We start from the raw sequence: 16,069 nt of genomic DNA, 5'->3' as shown, positions 1-16,069 counted from the left end.
CAAGAGCCATCGAAAATGCATGCTGCTTCTGAGCAACTATGCCAAATAAAGGGTTAATATAATTTTCATTGCATATTTTATTAGAATTACATTAGAAAAGGAGCAGGAGAAAAATTCCATACCAGAAAATATTCATATACTGTACTGGAATCAACATGCAGGTTTGGCTTGTGAGTGCAACAGAAATGTTTGACTCTTACAAGATTAACCAATGTTTGACTCTTACAAGATTATCCAAGGCTCTCACTCTCCCCCATCCTGTTTAACCTTTTCATGAGTTCTCTCAGAAACATCAAATTTGATGATGAAAGCATAATGTCCTACGTAGATGACATTATGCTCCTCATCCCTACAACTAACAACCAAACAGATGTTACTAACAAAGTCTCAATCAATATTGAAAGAATCCAAAATTGGGCAACAACCAACAAGCTAAACCCCAACCCAGCCAAAATCAAAGTTCTATACTTCTACACCGCCCAACAGACAGCACCGACAAGCATCACTCTTCGATCGAGCAACACCCTCGCTGTCGATAAAACCTCCAAAATCCTAGGCTGCATTCTTGATGCCACACTAACCATGGAAGCTCAAATCTCCAATATCCGGAAAAAGTCCCTCTTCATCTTGTGGCAACTAAAGACTCATCAAACCATACTTTCTTCAACATCACTTTGCTCTGATAGTACAGTCGATGATTCTACCACAGCTGGACTACTGTAACTCTGCCTACATGGGAATCAACACCGCACTGGTCCATAAAATGCAACTCATTCAAAACACATCAGTAAGACTAATCTTCAACCTGAAAAAATACAACTCGGTATCAGCCTTCATCAAGCAACTACTTCATGAAAACTCAGCAGATCCACTCATCCAGCTCTTCTCAAAGGCATGTTCTACTTCTCACAGAACCCTTAACAGGATACTACTAAACCTCCCATCAACAAACAATCTCCAATACAAGTTAATTTTTCACTCCATGCTAACCTTCCTAGGAGTGAAAACCTAGAATGACCTCACTGAAACGATCAGAACGGAACCCAGCTACACCACATTCCAGAAAAAACTGAAAACCTTCCTCTTTGATACTTGAACAACTCAGTTCTACCCTTTACCCTTTCCTGCCTAAGCATTCTCCCTCTTCCTCCTTATCCTCCCTCTCTCCCTGCCTCTCTTTTCTCTTTGTAAGTCGCCTTGAGCCTGTATAGGTATACGAGACACAGAAATAGAAGATTAGATTAGATTAGCTTGCTTGTAGCTTTCATAAAATAAAACCATGGCAATTCTATTTTTCTCTTCAGCATGCAGTACTACAATTTTTTAAAGATTTTATTTATTTTTAGCCCATTAATTTACTGTGTTAGAGAAAAGAAGCTTATGGCAACTTAGCAATATACAGTATATTCACAAAACATAGCAGCATATATGGGTAGCTACATTTTTAGTTGATGCAAGCTAATTATTCGAATATGCTATTGTACTTGAGTTTTAAAGACCACATAATACATTCACATCTGAACAAGACAAAAGATAAAGCCAAGGTGAGAACCTACCTAGCGTACATAACAATTACTTTGCTATGCCTATGTAAGAACATAAGAACATAAGAAATGGCTTCGCCGGATCAGACCCTAGGTCCATCCAGTCCGGCGACCCGCACCCGCGGAGGCCAAGCCAGGTGTTCCCTGTTGAGAAACCTTGTTTACTCGTATCCCTCAATGTGATTTGCGAGAAGGTGTGCATCCAACTTGCCCTTGAATCCCGGAATGGTAGTCTCCATTACGACCTCCTCCAGGAGTGCGTTCCAAGCGTCCACCACTCGTTGTGCGAAGCAGAATTTCCTGATATTTGTCCTAGGCCTGGTGCCCCTCAGCTTCAATCCATGACCTCTTGTCCGAGTCACATTGGACAATGTGAATAACGATGTTTCTTGCTCTATTTTGTCGAATCCTTTTAATATTTTAAAAGTCTCTATCATGTCCCCTCGCAGTCTTGTAGGTTATGTAGGTTATGTCTTCATAGAAACAGGAATTTTATGTTATGTCTTCATAGAAATTTAGAAAACAGATGTGGAGAGCTGAAAATGAAAGCAGAGTGTAAAATCTCACTTCTTCAATCATACATACTTTTACCAACATATGAGTAGGATAGCAATTGTCAAGATCCATAAAAAAATGGTAGCCCCATTATTTTTACAACACAACGTGAAAATCTGAATGTTGAATTATTAAACTGCACATTTTTCTTCTAAACATACTGTATTTGAAAAAAAAAAACTAAAATCAAAATGATCTTGGTTCAGGGGGGAAAAAAATAATTTTTTTAGTCTGTATTTGCATAAATCCCAAAATAGCATGCAATCTGTTTTTCGAGCAGAAGTAAACTCTATTTTTGCTGTTGCCATGGAGAATATTGGAGTATGAATGGCAGACAGCCCTTTGCAATCATGTATCTCAAAATTCAGTCATTTTGCTATTTGTAAATCATTGGTTTCTAGGCTCCATAAACTTGTCCTGCAAATCGCATTTTCAAAATATCTAATATTAGCTCATAATGATAAAGAAAAAAGTGTTCTTTTTCTAAGTGATATATGGAGAGCTACCACAGAAACCATAATTTTCTTTTAATCCTGTGCTTATTCGTTAGTAATATTTTTTTTAAAAAAAGTTTATTATCTCATATGTCATGTTAATTTTTTTTTAAACCCTCATTTTTACAATAACGTACAATAAATTCAATTGAAATGTTTGAGTCTCCTCATCCTCTCTCTCTTTGTGCCTTACCCCACTTGCAGCACAGAAAGATTTTCGGGAGCTGAGAGAGGGGTTAAAACCTTTTGTGAAGACTGTAGCCTTTTCGGAAGTGCTGCTTACACATACGAACGAGTATTAAATACTGACATCTTTCAATAGGTGTCAGAGCCTACTGTCATCAAGAAAGCTTTAGGTCAGGGGTGTCCAACCTTTTGGCTTCCCTGGGCCGCATTGGCCGAAAAAAATGTTTCTGGGGCCGTGCAAATGCTGCAGCAGGACAGAGGAGGGAGCCGGCAAGACGATAAACACCCGGGGGCAGCAGAGGAAAACGCCGCATAAAATACTTCACGGGGCCGCAGGTTGGGCACCCCTGCTTTAGGTATATAGGAGGCTGGGGAAATACAGTAAAATCTCAGCTAACTGCCATTCAATTAACCATCACCCTCAACCAACCGGAAAAAAATTGCCACCCCCCCCCCCCCCAAAAAAAAAAGTCTCCTGCGCTCCTCAGACCTCCAAATAACCTCCTTCGCTCCAGCCCCCGAAACAGCAGGCAGCAAACTTAACGGTAGGTTGTTATATATTTATATGGACCGGAATCTTTTACACACACACAAGGAATATGTTGCCTATTGAGTAACAATTGATTGTGTTTCTCTTCTGGGGGTCATGTGAATTTTCAATGGGGTTAAGGGCCTGTTTTACAAAGCCGCAGCAACAGCCCCAAAGCCCTTTAAATCTCTAGGGACTTCGGGGCCGTTACCAGAGATCTGAGCTGTTAGCCGCCATGGCCAGTGCTGTCAGTTCCAAGTCAATAACAACAAATTTCCATATCGCCACTTTGCAATAATGTTATTCCAAAACACAAGTTATTTGTCAAAAATAATCTTGTTGAAAATAAAAATATATAAAAATATTGAAATAGTACTAATGGAGAGTACAAAAGTTAGACAAGACCATTGAGCAAAGTAAATATAGTCCCCGGGAGTGAACGCCTCGATTCTTGCTACAGCACAAATAGTGAGAAGTGTGATAGTTAGTAGTTGATTGAATTTTTAAGTTTTAAGGGATTAAAAGATGGTTTGCTTTTTCCACAGAGAATGTTGGCATGTTCCTGAGGAAGCCCCATGTTAAACTTTGGGGGCGAAACGGAGATCTTGCATAGAAATATAAGAAGTTGGAAATATAAGAAGTTGAATGAGAGAGAACAAAAAAAGCTAAGTTATCCTGAATTAGATGGAATGGCAAAATATTAAGTTACACTAATTTATACATTTTATAAGTAATTCATAAGAAAGAAATCAAATGAGAAGTCAAATAAAATGAGTAAGAAAATAGAAAAAAAGCCAAATAGGGAAGGGCAAAACAAAATAAAAAAATATACAGTTTTATAATGAATTAATAAAAATAAATAAATAAGCACGAATCAGAGATATAGAGAATATAAACGGGACCGATGATAGCTCACGGTATCAGCCATTGGTTTTGAAAAGTATCTCAGATCCATGGCTGTGAGCACTTGAGAACCCTGTTAATCTCTAATTATCCTGTGAGAGTGCAAAGAAAAAATTTGTGCGACAGCGCTTTTTGTTTAAGTGGAGAGAAAAATAATCTAACAACAGGATGGGCTAATTTATTTATTCACTATTCTCTACTGTTCTCCCAGGGAAGCTCAGAGCGGTTTACATGAATTTGGTCAGGTACTCAAGCATTTTGTTTTCCCTGTCTGTCCTGCTGGGCTCACAATGTATCTAATGTACCTGGGGCAATGGGGGACCAAGAAGTGCGCCCCAGGGTCACAAGGAGAAGTGTGGGTTTGAACCCACAACCGCAGAGTTCTGAGGCTGTAGCTATGACCCCTATGTGGTATAGTGTGATAGAAGATAGCATGGCAACCACTGCCAGACAGAGATGGCAAACATAGCATTGTTCTAGGCAAGGCATACTGGCACATCTAAATCAAGCATCTAAGTAAATTCTGTTGCAGGTTTATTTAGCAAATGGAAAAAACAAAAACAAAACAGTTTCACGGAATTGCATAAAAACAAAGAAATGTAGAAAGACTTGCAAATTAGAAAGCATATTTTTATTGGAATGAGAGAATGATGCAGGGACAAATTTTCCCATTCTGGAGAGTTCTCTTCCTGCCATTGCCTCGTTCCTGCAAGCTCTGTCCTCATCCGCACAAGCCCCAAACACTTTAAAATCCTAAGTAGCAACATTCTAGAGCTCAGATTGTGATGTCATAATGCCTCATTCCACCAATGCCTAAGCTCCGTCCTCATCTGCACAAGCCTCAAACACTTTAAAATCCTAAGTAGCAACATTCTAGAGCTCAGATTGTGATGTCATAATGCCTCATTCCACCAATGCCTAAGCTCCGTCCTCATCCGCACAAGCCCCAAACACTTTAAAATCCTAAGTAGCAACATTCTAGAGCTCAGATTGTGATGTCATAATGCCTCATTCCACCAATGCCTAAGCTCTTTCCTCCTCTGCACAAGCCTCAAACCCTTTATAAACATAAGTAGCAACATTCTAGAGCTCAGATTGTGATGTCATAATGCCTCATTCCACCAATGCCTAAGCTCTGTCCTCCTCTGCACAAGCCTCAAACCCTTTATAATCATAAGTAGCAACATTCTAGAGCTCAGATTGTAATGTCATAATGCCTCATTCCACCAATGCCTGAGCTCCGTCCTCATCTACACAAGCCTCAAACACTTTAAAACCATAAGTAGCAACATTTCTAGAGCTCAGACTGTGATGTCATAATGCCTCATTCCACCAATGCCTAAGCTCCGTCCTCATCTGCACAAGCCTCAAACACTTTAAAATCCTAAGTAGCAACATTCTAGAGCTCAGATTGTGATGTCATAATGCCTCATTCCACCAATGCCTGAGCTCCGTCCTCATCTGCACAAGCCTCAAACACTTTAAAATCCTAAGTAGCAACATTCTAGAGCTCAGACTGTGATGTCATAATGCCTCATTCCACCAATGCCTAAGCTCCGTCCTCATCTGCACAAGCCTCAAACACTTTAAAATCCTAAGTAGCAACATTCTAGAGCTCAGATTGTGATGTCATAATGCCTCATTCCACCAATGCCTAAGCTCTGTCCTCCTCTGCACAAGCCTCAAACCCTTTATAATCATAAGTAGCAACATTCTAGAGCTCAGATTGTGATGTCATAATGCCTCATTCCACCAATGCCTGAGCTCCGTCCTCATCTACACAAGCCTCAAACACTTTAAAACCATAAGTAGCAACATTTCTACAGCTCAGATTGTGATGTCATAATGCCTCATTCCACCAATGCCTAAGCTCCGTCCTCATCTGCACAAGCCTCAAACACTTTAAAATCCTAAGTAGCAACATTCTAGAGCTCAGATTGTGATGTCATAATGCCTCATTCCACCAATGCCTAAGCTCCGTCCTCATCCGCACAAGCCCCAAACACTTTAAAATCCTAAGTAGCAACATTCTAGAGCTCAGATTGTGATGTCATAATGCCTCATTCCACCAATGCCTAAGCTCTTTCCTCCTCTGCACAAGCCTCAAACCCTTTATAAACATAAGTAGCAACATTCTAGAGCTCAGATTGTGATGTCATAATGCCTCATTCCACCAATGCCTAAGCTCTGTCCTCCTCTGCACAAGCCTCAAACCCTTTATAATCATAAGTAGCAACATTCTAGAGCTCAGATTGTAATGTCATAATGCCTCATTCCACCAATGCCTGAGCTCCGTCCTCATCTACACAAGCCTCAAACACTTTAAAACCATAAGTAGCAACATTTCTAGAGCTCAGACTGTGATGTCATAATGCCTCATTCCACCAATGCCTAAGCTCCGTCCTCATCTGCACAAGCCTCAAACACTTTAAAATCCTAAGTAGCAACATTCTAGAGCTCAGATTGTGATGTCATAATGCCTCATTCCACCAATGCCTGAGCTCCGTCCTCATCTGCACAAGCCTCAAACACTTTAAAATCCTAAGTAGCAACATTCTAGAGCTCAGACTGTGATGTCATAATGCCTCATTCCACCAATGCCTAAGCTCCGTCCTCATCTGCACAAGCCTCAAACACTTTAAAATCCTAAGTAGCAACATTCTAGAGCTCAGATTGTGATGTCATAATGCCTCATTCCACCAATGCCTGAGCTCCGTCCTCATCCGCACAAGCCTCAAACCCTTTAAAATCATAAGTAGCAACATTCTAGAGCTCAGAATGTGATGTCATAATGCCTCATTCCACCAATGCCTGAGCTCCGTCCTCATCCGCACAAGCCTCAAACACTTTAAAATCCTAAGTAGCAACATTCTAGAGCTCAGATTGTGATGTCATAATGCCTCATTCCACCAATGCCTGAGCTCCGTCCTCATCCGCACAAGCCTCAAACACTTTAAAATCCTAAGTAGCAACATTCTAGAGCTCAGATTGTGATGTCATAATGCCTCATTCCACCAATGCCTAAGCTCCGTCCTCATCTGCACAAGCCTCAAACACTTTAAAATCCTAAGTAGCAACATTCTAGAGCTCAGATTGTGATGTCATAATGCCTCATTCCACCAATGCCTAAGCTCTGTCCTCCTCTGCACAAGCCTCAAACCCTTTATAATCATAAGTAGCAACATTCTAGAGCTCAGATTGTGATGTCATAATGCCTCATTCCACCAATGCCTAAGCTCTGTCCTCCTCTGCACAAGCCTCAAACCCTTTATAATCATAAGTAGCAACATTCTAGAGCTCAGACTGTGATGTCATAATGCCTCATTCCACCAATGCCTGAGCTCCGTCCTCATCTACACAAGCCTCAAACACTTTAAAACCATAAGTAGCAACATTTCTACAGCTCAGATTGTGATGTCATAATGCCTCATTCCATCAATGCCTAAGCTCCGTCCTCATCTGCACAAGCCTCAAACACTTTAAAATCCTAAGTAGCAACATTCTAGAGCTCAGATTGTGATGTCATAATGCCTCATTCCACCAATGCCTAAGCTCCGTCCTCATCCGCACAAGCCCCAAACACTTTAAAATCCTAAGTAGCAACATTCTAGAGCTCAGATTGTGATGTCATAATGCCTCATTCCACCAATGCCTAAGCTCTTTCCTCCTCTGCACAAGCCTCAAACCCTTTATAATCATAAGTAGCAACATTCTAGAGCTCAGATTGTGATGTCATAATGCCTCATTCCACCAATGCCTAAGCTCTTTCCTCCTCTGCACAAGCCTCAAACCCTTTATAATCATAAGTAGCAACATTCTAGAGCTCAGATTGTAATGTCATAATGCCTCATTCCACCAATGCCTGAGCTCCGTCCTCATCTACACAAGCCTCAAACACTTTAAAACCATAAGTAGCAACATTTCTAGAGCTCAGACTGTGATGTCATAATGCCTCATTCCACCAATGCCTAAGCTCCGTCCTCATCTGCACAAGCCTCAAACACTTTAAAATCCTAAGTAGCAACATTCTAGAGCTCAGATTGTGATGTCATAATGCCTCATTCCACCAATGCCTGAGCTCCGTCCTCATCTGCACAAGCCTCAAACACTTTAAAATCCTAAGTAGCAACATTCTAGAGCTCAGACTGTGATGTCATAATGCCTCATTCCACCAATGCCTAAGCTCCGTCCTCATCTGCACAAGCCTCAAACACTTTAAAATCCTAAGTAGCAACATTCTAGAGCTCAGATTGTGATGTCATAATGCCTCATTCCACCAATGCCTGAGCTCCGTCCTCATCCGCACAAGCCTCAAACCCTTTAAAATCATAAGTAGCAACATTCTAGAGCTCAGAATGTGATGTCATAATGCCTCATTCCACCAATGCCTAAGCTCCGTCCTCATCTGCACAAGCCTCAAACACTTTAAAATCCTAAGTAGCAACATTCTAGAGCTCAGATTGTGATGTCATAATGCCTCATTCCACCAATGCCTGAGCTCCGTCCTCATCTGCACAAGCCTCAAACACTTTAAAATCCTAAGTAGCAACATTCTAGAGCTCAGACTGTGATGTCATAATGCCTCATTCCACCAATGCCTAAGCTCCGTCCTCATCTGCACAAGCCTCAAACACTTTAAAATCCTAAGTAGCAACATTCTAGAGCTCAGATTGTGATGTCATAATGCCTCATTCCACCAATGCCTGAGCTCCGTCCTCATCCGCACAAGCCTCAAACCCTTTAAAATCATAAGTAGCAACATTCTAGAGCTCAGAATGTGATGTCATAATGCCTCATTCCACCAATGCCTGAGCTCCGTCCTCATCCGCACAAGCCTCAAACACTTTAAAATCCTAAGTAGCAACATTCTAGAGCTCAGATTGTGATGTCATAATGCCTCATTCCACCAATGCCTGAGCTCCGTCCTCATCCGCACAAGCCTCAAACACTTTAAAATCCTAAGTAGCAACATTCTAGAGCTCAGATTGTGATGTCATAATGCCTCATTCCACCAATGCCTAAGCTCCGTCCTCATCTGCACAAGCCTCAAACACTTTAAAATCCTAAGTAGCAACATTCTAGAGCTCAGACTGTGATGTCATAATGCCTCATTCCACCAATGCCTGAGCTCCGTCCTCATCCGCACAAGCCTCAAACACTTTAAAACCATAAGTAGCAACATTTCTAGAGCTCAGATTGTGATGTCATAATGCCTCATTCCACCAATGCCTAAGCTCCGTCCTCATCTGCACAAGCCTCAAACACTTTAAAATCCTAAGTAGCAACATTCTAGAGCTCAGATTGTGATGTCATAATGCCTCATTCCACCAATGCCTAAGCTCCGTCCTCATCTGCACAAGCCTCAAACACTTTAAAATCCTAAGTAGCAACATTCTAGAGCTCAGACTGTGATGTCATAATGCCTCATTCCACCAATGCCTGAGCTCCGTCCTCATCCGCACAAGCCTCAAACACTTTAAAATCCTAAGTAGCAACATTCTAGAGCTCAGATTGTGATGTCATAATGCCTCATTCCACCAATGCCTAAGCTCCGTCCTCATCTGCACAAGCCTCAAACACTTTAAAATCCTAAGTAGCAACATTCTAGAGCTCAGACTGTGATGTCATAATGCCTCATTCCACCAATGCCTAAGCTCCGTCCTCATCCGCACAAGCCTCAAACACTTTAAAACCATAAGTAACAACATTCTAGAGCTCAGACTGTGATGTCATAATGCCTCATTCCACCAATGCCTAAGCTCTGTCCTCATTCGCACAAGCCTCAAACACTTTAAAATCATTAAGGGCTCCTTTTACTAAGCCACATTAGGGCTTTAATGCCCGGAATAGCGCGCGCTAAATTGCTGCGCGCGCTAGACCTTAACGCCAGCTAGACCTTAACGCCAGCATTGAGCTGGCATTAGTTCTAGCCGCATAGCGTGGGTTTAGCGTGTGCTAAAATGCTGCGTGAGCTAAAAACGCTAACACAGCTTAGGAAAAGGAGCCTAAGGCTTGTGAAGTTAAGGCAGAGCTTACAGGAATGGGACAGGGACAGGGACAGCAACAAAACTTACGGGGACGGGATGGGGAAATTGAGTTCCTGCAGGGAAAACTTGGTCCCCGTGTCATTCTCTAAAAACTAGACACTGGTATCAATATGTAAAAACTTAAATACATCTTAGACAATTGGCAACTTAATTCAATGATTATATTAAAAAAAAACAAAAAACCCCAAAGCTGCTTTTGGATTTAAATGAACTACTGTTAAATGACATCATTTGTATCTCGTCTGCCATCTGCAATGTCCTTCCATCATGTGCCCAGCTGTTTAAGCATCTTACTGTTACTGCAACAGATCCATCCATTGTTGCTGTCATCAAAGAACATTTCTAACATTTTAATAGACACATATTTTGCCTTTAATCCACTACACAGTTTAGGTTCTCTTTCACATCCATGTCTGAAAGACAATCTAATTACCTTCCCAGATGATGTAAAAACTTAGGCAACTGAATCTTTGGGAAGGTTGTACCAAAAACAGATAGAAATGGAACGCTCCATTTGTGATTTAAAGACTATTGTCCCTTTTTATACTTTAATAAAAGGATTTAAATATAAAATCACTAGTGTTTAAGCTTACATTAACCGGTGATAGATTAGATGTCTGTCTTTCTTTTTTTTTCTGTCTCTCTCCCTGCCCCGTCTATTTTTTTTTTCCTTTCTTTCTTTTTCTCTCTCTCCCTGCCCCGTCTATCTTTTTTTTTTTTCTTTCTTTCTTTCTGTCTGTCTCTCTCCCTGCCCAGACCCTCACTGAAGCCGCTTTCCAGCTGTGCCAGCTAAGGGATCCCTTGCCCTTTCCTCAATCCAGCTATGGCTTCCACTTTCCAGTGGCTATCTCATGTCTCTCTACTCACCAACCCAGGCCCCAACTCCCAATCAGGCATCTTTTTCCTTCCCCACCCAAATATCAGTAGCAGTGGCAGCAGTCCTGATCCACCAATCCCCCATTCCTTACCCAAAGCAGCAGTGGCAGTGCTGCAAACAGGCTGTTCACGGCCAGCCCCGACAGGCAGAGGAAACGCCCTGGCGGGTCAGGACTGCTGCTGATGCTTCCCTAGTCAGAAGCTCCTCCCTGCTCGGTGGCTTCCCTGCTCAGCGGCTTCCTCTACGAAGTTGCTGCCGTGGTGTTTGCCACTTCAAACTCCGTGCCTCCGCATGCGCAGTAGAAGGAGCCAGAAAACTACTGCACACAAAAGCCACAGGCTCCTTCTACTGCGCATGCGGGGCCACGGAGGTAGGAGTGCGCATGTGCGCTTAGGGTTTTATTATTATTGATAAGTGTCTGAGGATTGTGCAAATGATTCAAGTTTATTAAAAATTTGTTGTACACGCAATGTCAAATGCTTCAATGTGGATGACAATTTAAAATTAGGAAACAAACAATAAAACAACTTTATACAAATAAACATACAGTGTATATGTACAAATAATTACCAGTTCAAAAGGAAAGGAGGGTGAACTACAATCTTTAAAAAAAATAGAGATACATTTCGGGAAAAAACATCTGGAGGGTAATAAAAATAATCTTGAAAGCATGGCTAAGCCTAGAGAAGACAGAGTCAGCAGGGACAGGGCAGAGACAGGGACAGAGCTCACAGGGACAGGGCGGGGACGAGCACAGTGCCCACAGGGATGGTGACAGAGCTGATGGGAACAAACTTTGCCCCCATGCAATTCTCTTGTTGGAATGTAAGGAAACAGTGACAGGATTTTGTCGCTTCTTTCTATACAGCATCACTAAAATCCATACCTTCCTTTCTAAACGTGCTGCCAAGACCTTCATCCATGCTCTCCTCACCTCTCGCCTAGATTACTGCAACGTGCTTCTCATGGGTCTTCCGTTAAGCCATCTCTCTCCCCTTCAATCTGCAGAATTCTGCTGTATGCCTCGTATTCTGCCAAGGTCATTATGGTTACGTTACCCACCTCCTCAAGTCGCTTCATTGGCTTCCTCTCTGCTTCTGCATTCAGTTTAAATTCCTTTTACGGACCCACAAGTGTATTCACTTTGCAGCTCCTCAATCTCTCCCTATACCCCACCCCGGGAACTCCGTTCATCAGGTAAGTCTCTCTTGTCTGTACCTTTGTCCTCTACAGCCAACTCCCAACTCCGTCCCTTCTGCCTCGCTGCACCGTAAGCCTGGAACAACCTGCCTGACTCGGTACAACAGGCTCCGTCTCTGGCGGTATTCAAGTTCAGGCTGAAGGCCCACTTTTCCAAAACTGTGTTTAAGGGGCTCCTTTTATCAAGGTGCGCTACGGGGGTTTGCGCGTCGGACATTTCATCACGCGCTAACCCCCGCGGAAAATCCTAACGCCTCGTCAATGGAGGCGTTCGGTACTAGCGCGGCAGACAGTTTAACGCGCGGTATTCCACGCCTTTGTAAAAGGACCCCTAAGTCTTAACCCTACCCTCTCTACCTCTTCTCCCTTTGTATTTCTCCACATGAACAGCATTTATTGATTTACCATTTTTGTCCAGTATGTCTTTCATAATTACATTGTAAGCTCTTCTGAGCAGTTCTTGTGTTTAATGTTCAGAGTTGTGTGCATCTGGTAGAACTATAGAAATAATAGTTATTTTATAAAAATATCAGCTACACATTTTATAAAATTTCTGTAAAGTCCAGAGAAGCAGGAATAGATTAGTGTACAATGTTTCAATGGTTAATTTAACTGGCATACCTGTCTGCACCAAGCTCCCCCAAGAAGTCGACGAGCCTGTTTGCTCCACTTGCCCATTAGAAGTAATTTAAAATCAGTTTCTCCAACCCACAGTGTGCTCGTGGGAGTCTAGAGAACAGACATTATCATGATTTTCCTAATGCAATATCTGCTGAATAAACTAGAGGTAAAAACCAGCCATCAAGAATCATAAAACCATTCATCATTTGATTTTATGAAATAATGATATCTTTGAAAGTTGTCTTCCTTCTGGAACCGCATTTACAGTATTACTTATTCCAGGAGAGTTATTTTTTAAGGAAAAAGGACAACTATAGAGAACTAGAATATTAGAGTTAATTTTAGAATGAGAATATTTATTTTAATTATTTTATTAGTTAGAACATAAGAACATATGAATAGCCTTACTGGGTCAGACCAGTGGACCATCAAGCTCAGTAGCGCATTCTCACAGTGGCCAATCCAGGTCACTAGCACTTCGCCAAAACCCAAAGAGTAGCAATATTCCATGCTACCGATCCAGGGCAAGCAGAGGCATTCCCCCATATCAGACTATGGACTTTTCCTCCAGGAACTTGTCCAAACCTTTCTTAAAACCAGCTACTCTATCCGCTTTTACCACAACCTCAAGCAACGCGTTCCAGAGCTTCACTATTCTCTGAGTGAAAAATATTTCCTCCTATTGGTTTTAAAAGTATTTCCCTGTTACTTCACAGAGTGTCCCCTAGTCTTTGTCATTTTTGACGGAGTAAAAAAAATCAATCCACTTGTACCCGTTCTACTCCACTCAGGATTTTGTAGACTTCAATCCTATCTCCCCTCAGCCATTCCCTCTATAATCTTGGTTGCTCTTCTTTCAACCTTTTCTAGTGCCGCTTTATCTTTCTTGAGCTAAGGAGAGCAGAATTGAATGCAATACTCCAGGTGAGGTCGCACCATAGAGCGACAAAGAGGCATTATAATCATTTTAGTCTTGTTAAACATCCCTTTTTTAAGAATTCCTAGCATCTTGTTTGCTTTTTTGGCTGCAGCCGCACATTGGGTGGAAGGTTTCATTATATTGTCTACAATGATACTAAGATCCCTTTCTTGGGCGCTAACCCCGAAGGTATCCCCTAGCATCCGGTAACTGTGATTTGGGTTATTCTTCCCAGTATGCATCACTTTGCATTTGTCCATAATAAATTTCATCTGACACTTGGACGCCCGGTCTTCCAATTTCCTAAGGTCTGCCTGCAATGTTTCATAGTCAGCATGCGTTTTATCAACTTTAAACAGTTTAGTGTCATTTGCAAATTTAATCACCCTACTCATCGTTCCAGTTTCCAGATCGTTTATAAATAAGTTAAATAGCACTGATCCCAGTACAGATCCCTGTGGCACTCCACTGTTTGCTCTCCTCCATTGAGAAAAATTACCATTTAACCCTACCCTCTGTTTTCTATCTGATAACTAAACTAAACTAAACTAAACTAAACCTTAAGTTTATATACCGCATCATCCCCACGGATGTGGAGCTCGGTACAGTTTACAAGAACTTAAAATATAGGAAGAGAAGGAAAAAAAAAAGGTTTACATAACCAATTCCTAATCCACAACTGAACTTTGCCTCCTATCCCATGACTTTGATTTTCTCAGGAGCCTCTCATGAGGAACTCTGTCAAAAGCTTTCTGAGAATCTAGATACACTATATCAACCAGCTCACCTTTGTCAAAATATGTATTCACACCTTCAAAGAAGTCAAGCAAATTGGTGAGGCAAGATCTCCCTCGGCTGAACCCATGCTGACTATCTCATTAAATCATATTTGTCTACATGTTCCACAATTTTATTTTTTATAATTGTTTCCACCATTTTGCCTGGTACTGAAGTCAGGCTTACTGGTCTGTAATTTTCCAGATCTCCCCTAGAACCCTTTAAAAAAATTGGCATAACATTAGCCAACCTCCAATCTTCAGGTACTATAGATGATTTTAGCAGCAGGTTACAGATCACTAACAGCAGGTCAGCAATTTCATGTTTAAGTTCCTTTAGTACCCTGGGATGTATACCATCTGGTCCAGGTGATTTATCACTTTTTAACTTATCGATTTGGCTTAGTACATCTTCCAGATGCAGAGAGATTTATTTCAGTTCCTCTGCATCATTACCCTTGAATATCATTTCCAGTTCTTGTAGATCTCTTACATCTTCTTTTTTTTTTTTTTTTAAGGGTAGGAGGGTGGGAGGAGGGTTATTCTTTGATTAAATGAGTTGGAATGGATGGGAGGGATATTTTTCTTCTGCAATGTTACTGATTGACTACAAGTGCTTATTTTGATTATTAATGTTTGTATAATTTCCTGCACTTTATTAGTTTTGAAAATTAATAAAGATTTTTTTAACAAGTGATGTCACAATGGCTTGATTGTCCTATACTTGGCACACTTTTACATTTTGATTTCTAGAGTGGCACAGTGGTCAAACCCTGAGGTTATGGGTTCAAACCCACACTGCTCCTTGTGACCCTAGGCAAGTCACTTAATCCCCCCATTACCCCAGGTACATTAGATAGAGTGTGAGCCCACCAGGAAACATAAGGAAAACGCTCAAGTACCTGATTATAAACCACTTAGCTAACCTGATAGGCTGTATATAAATACCTAATAAAAATTTTTTAAATAATAACAACTGGGTAAAGGCCATTGAATATCTAGTTAAAGTTATTCAGATAATTTCAGTGCTCACCACCCTGCTGAATATTGGCTATTGTCTCAGGGCACTGGTCTTTGGCCAGGAGGCCACCACGGGAGCAGACTGCTAGGCACTGGTCTGACCCAGCAGCGGAAAATTCTTATGTTCTTTAAAAACAACAACAAAAATGAAGCTTCAAACAAAACTTTCATGCTTAGCTAATGTCTGAGATCATTTTTGAATGGCACATGTCATCATACCCAATATTAATACATGTGTTAGCATTTTTTTACATGCTAGTATTATATGTGACTTGGGTCCCTAGTGCTACAAACAACTAAAGCCTCTTTAATGAAAAATCAAGTGTTCACTTTGTAGACCAAGGCATTCCACTGCAACTGTATTAACTGGAATACTTTACAGTATATCCTGTAATGAG

General features: G+C 41.3%; 1 protein-coding gene across 8 annotated transcripts in view; it reads right to left on the bottom strand.

Annotated features, from left to right (window-relative positions):
* The window catches only part of TRAPPC9 (trafficking protein particle complex 9), a 1,198,476-nt gene that overhangs the window by 484,344 nt on the left and 698,063 nt on the right, over nt 1-16,069 (bottom strand). Inside the window, exon 23 of one of the 8 annotated variants that reach the window (XM_033933669.1) lies at nt 1,991-2,080. The exons of the other annotated variants lie outside the window; for them this stretch is intronic. Coding sequence (XP_033789560.1) covers nt 2,037-2,080 — 44 coding nt within the window. The 3' untranslated portion in view covers nt 1,991-2,036. Of the gene's footprint in view, nt 1-1,990; nt 2,081-16,069 lie in introns of those variants that run through there. 8 annotated transcript variants of the gene reach the window in all.

This window comes from Geotrypetes seraphini, chromosome 2 (genome assembly GCF_902459505.1).
Source record: "Geotrypetes seraphini chromosome 2, aGeoSer1.1, whole genome shotgun sequence".
Taxonomy (NCBI): domain Eukaryota; kingdom Metazoa; phylum Chordata; class Amphibia; order Gymnophiona; family Dermophiidae; genus Geotrypetes; species Geotrypetes seraphini.
Note: the sequence above shows the minus strand (reverse complement) of the source record. Positions and strands in the feature narration are given on the sequence as shown.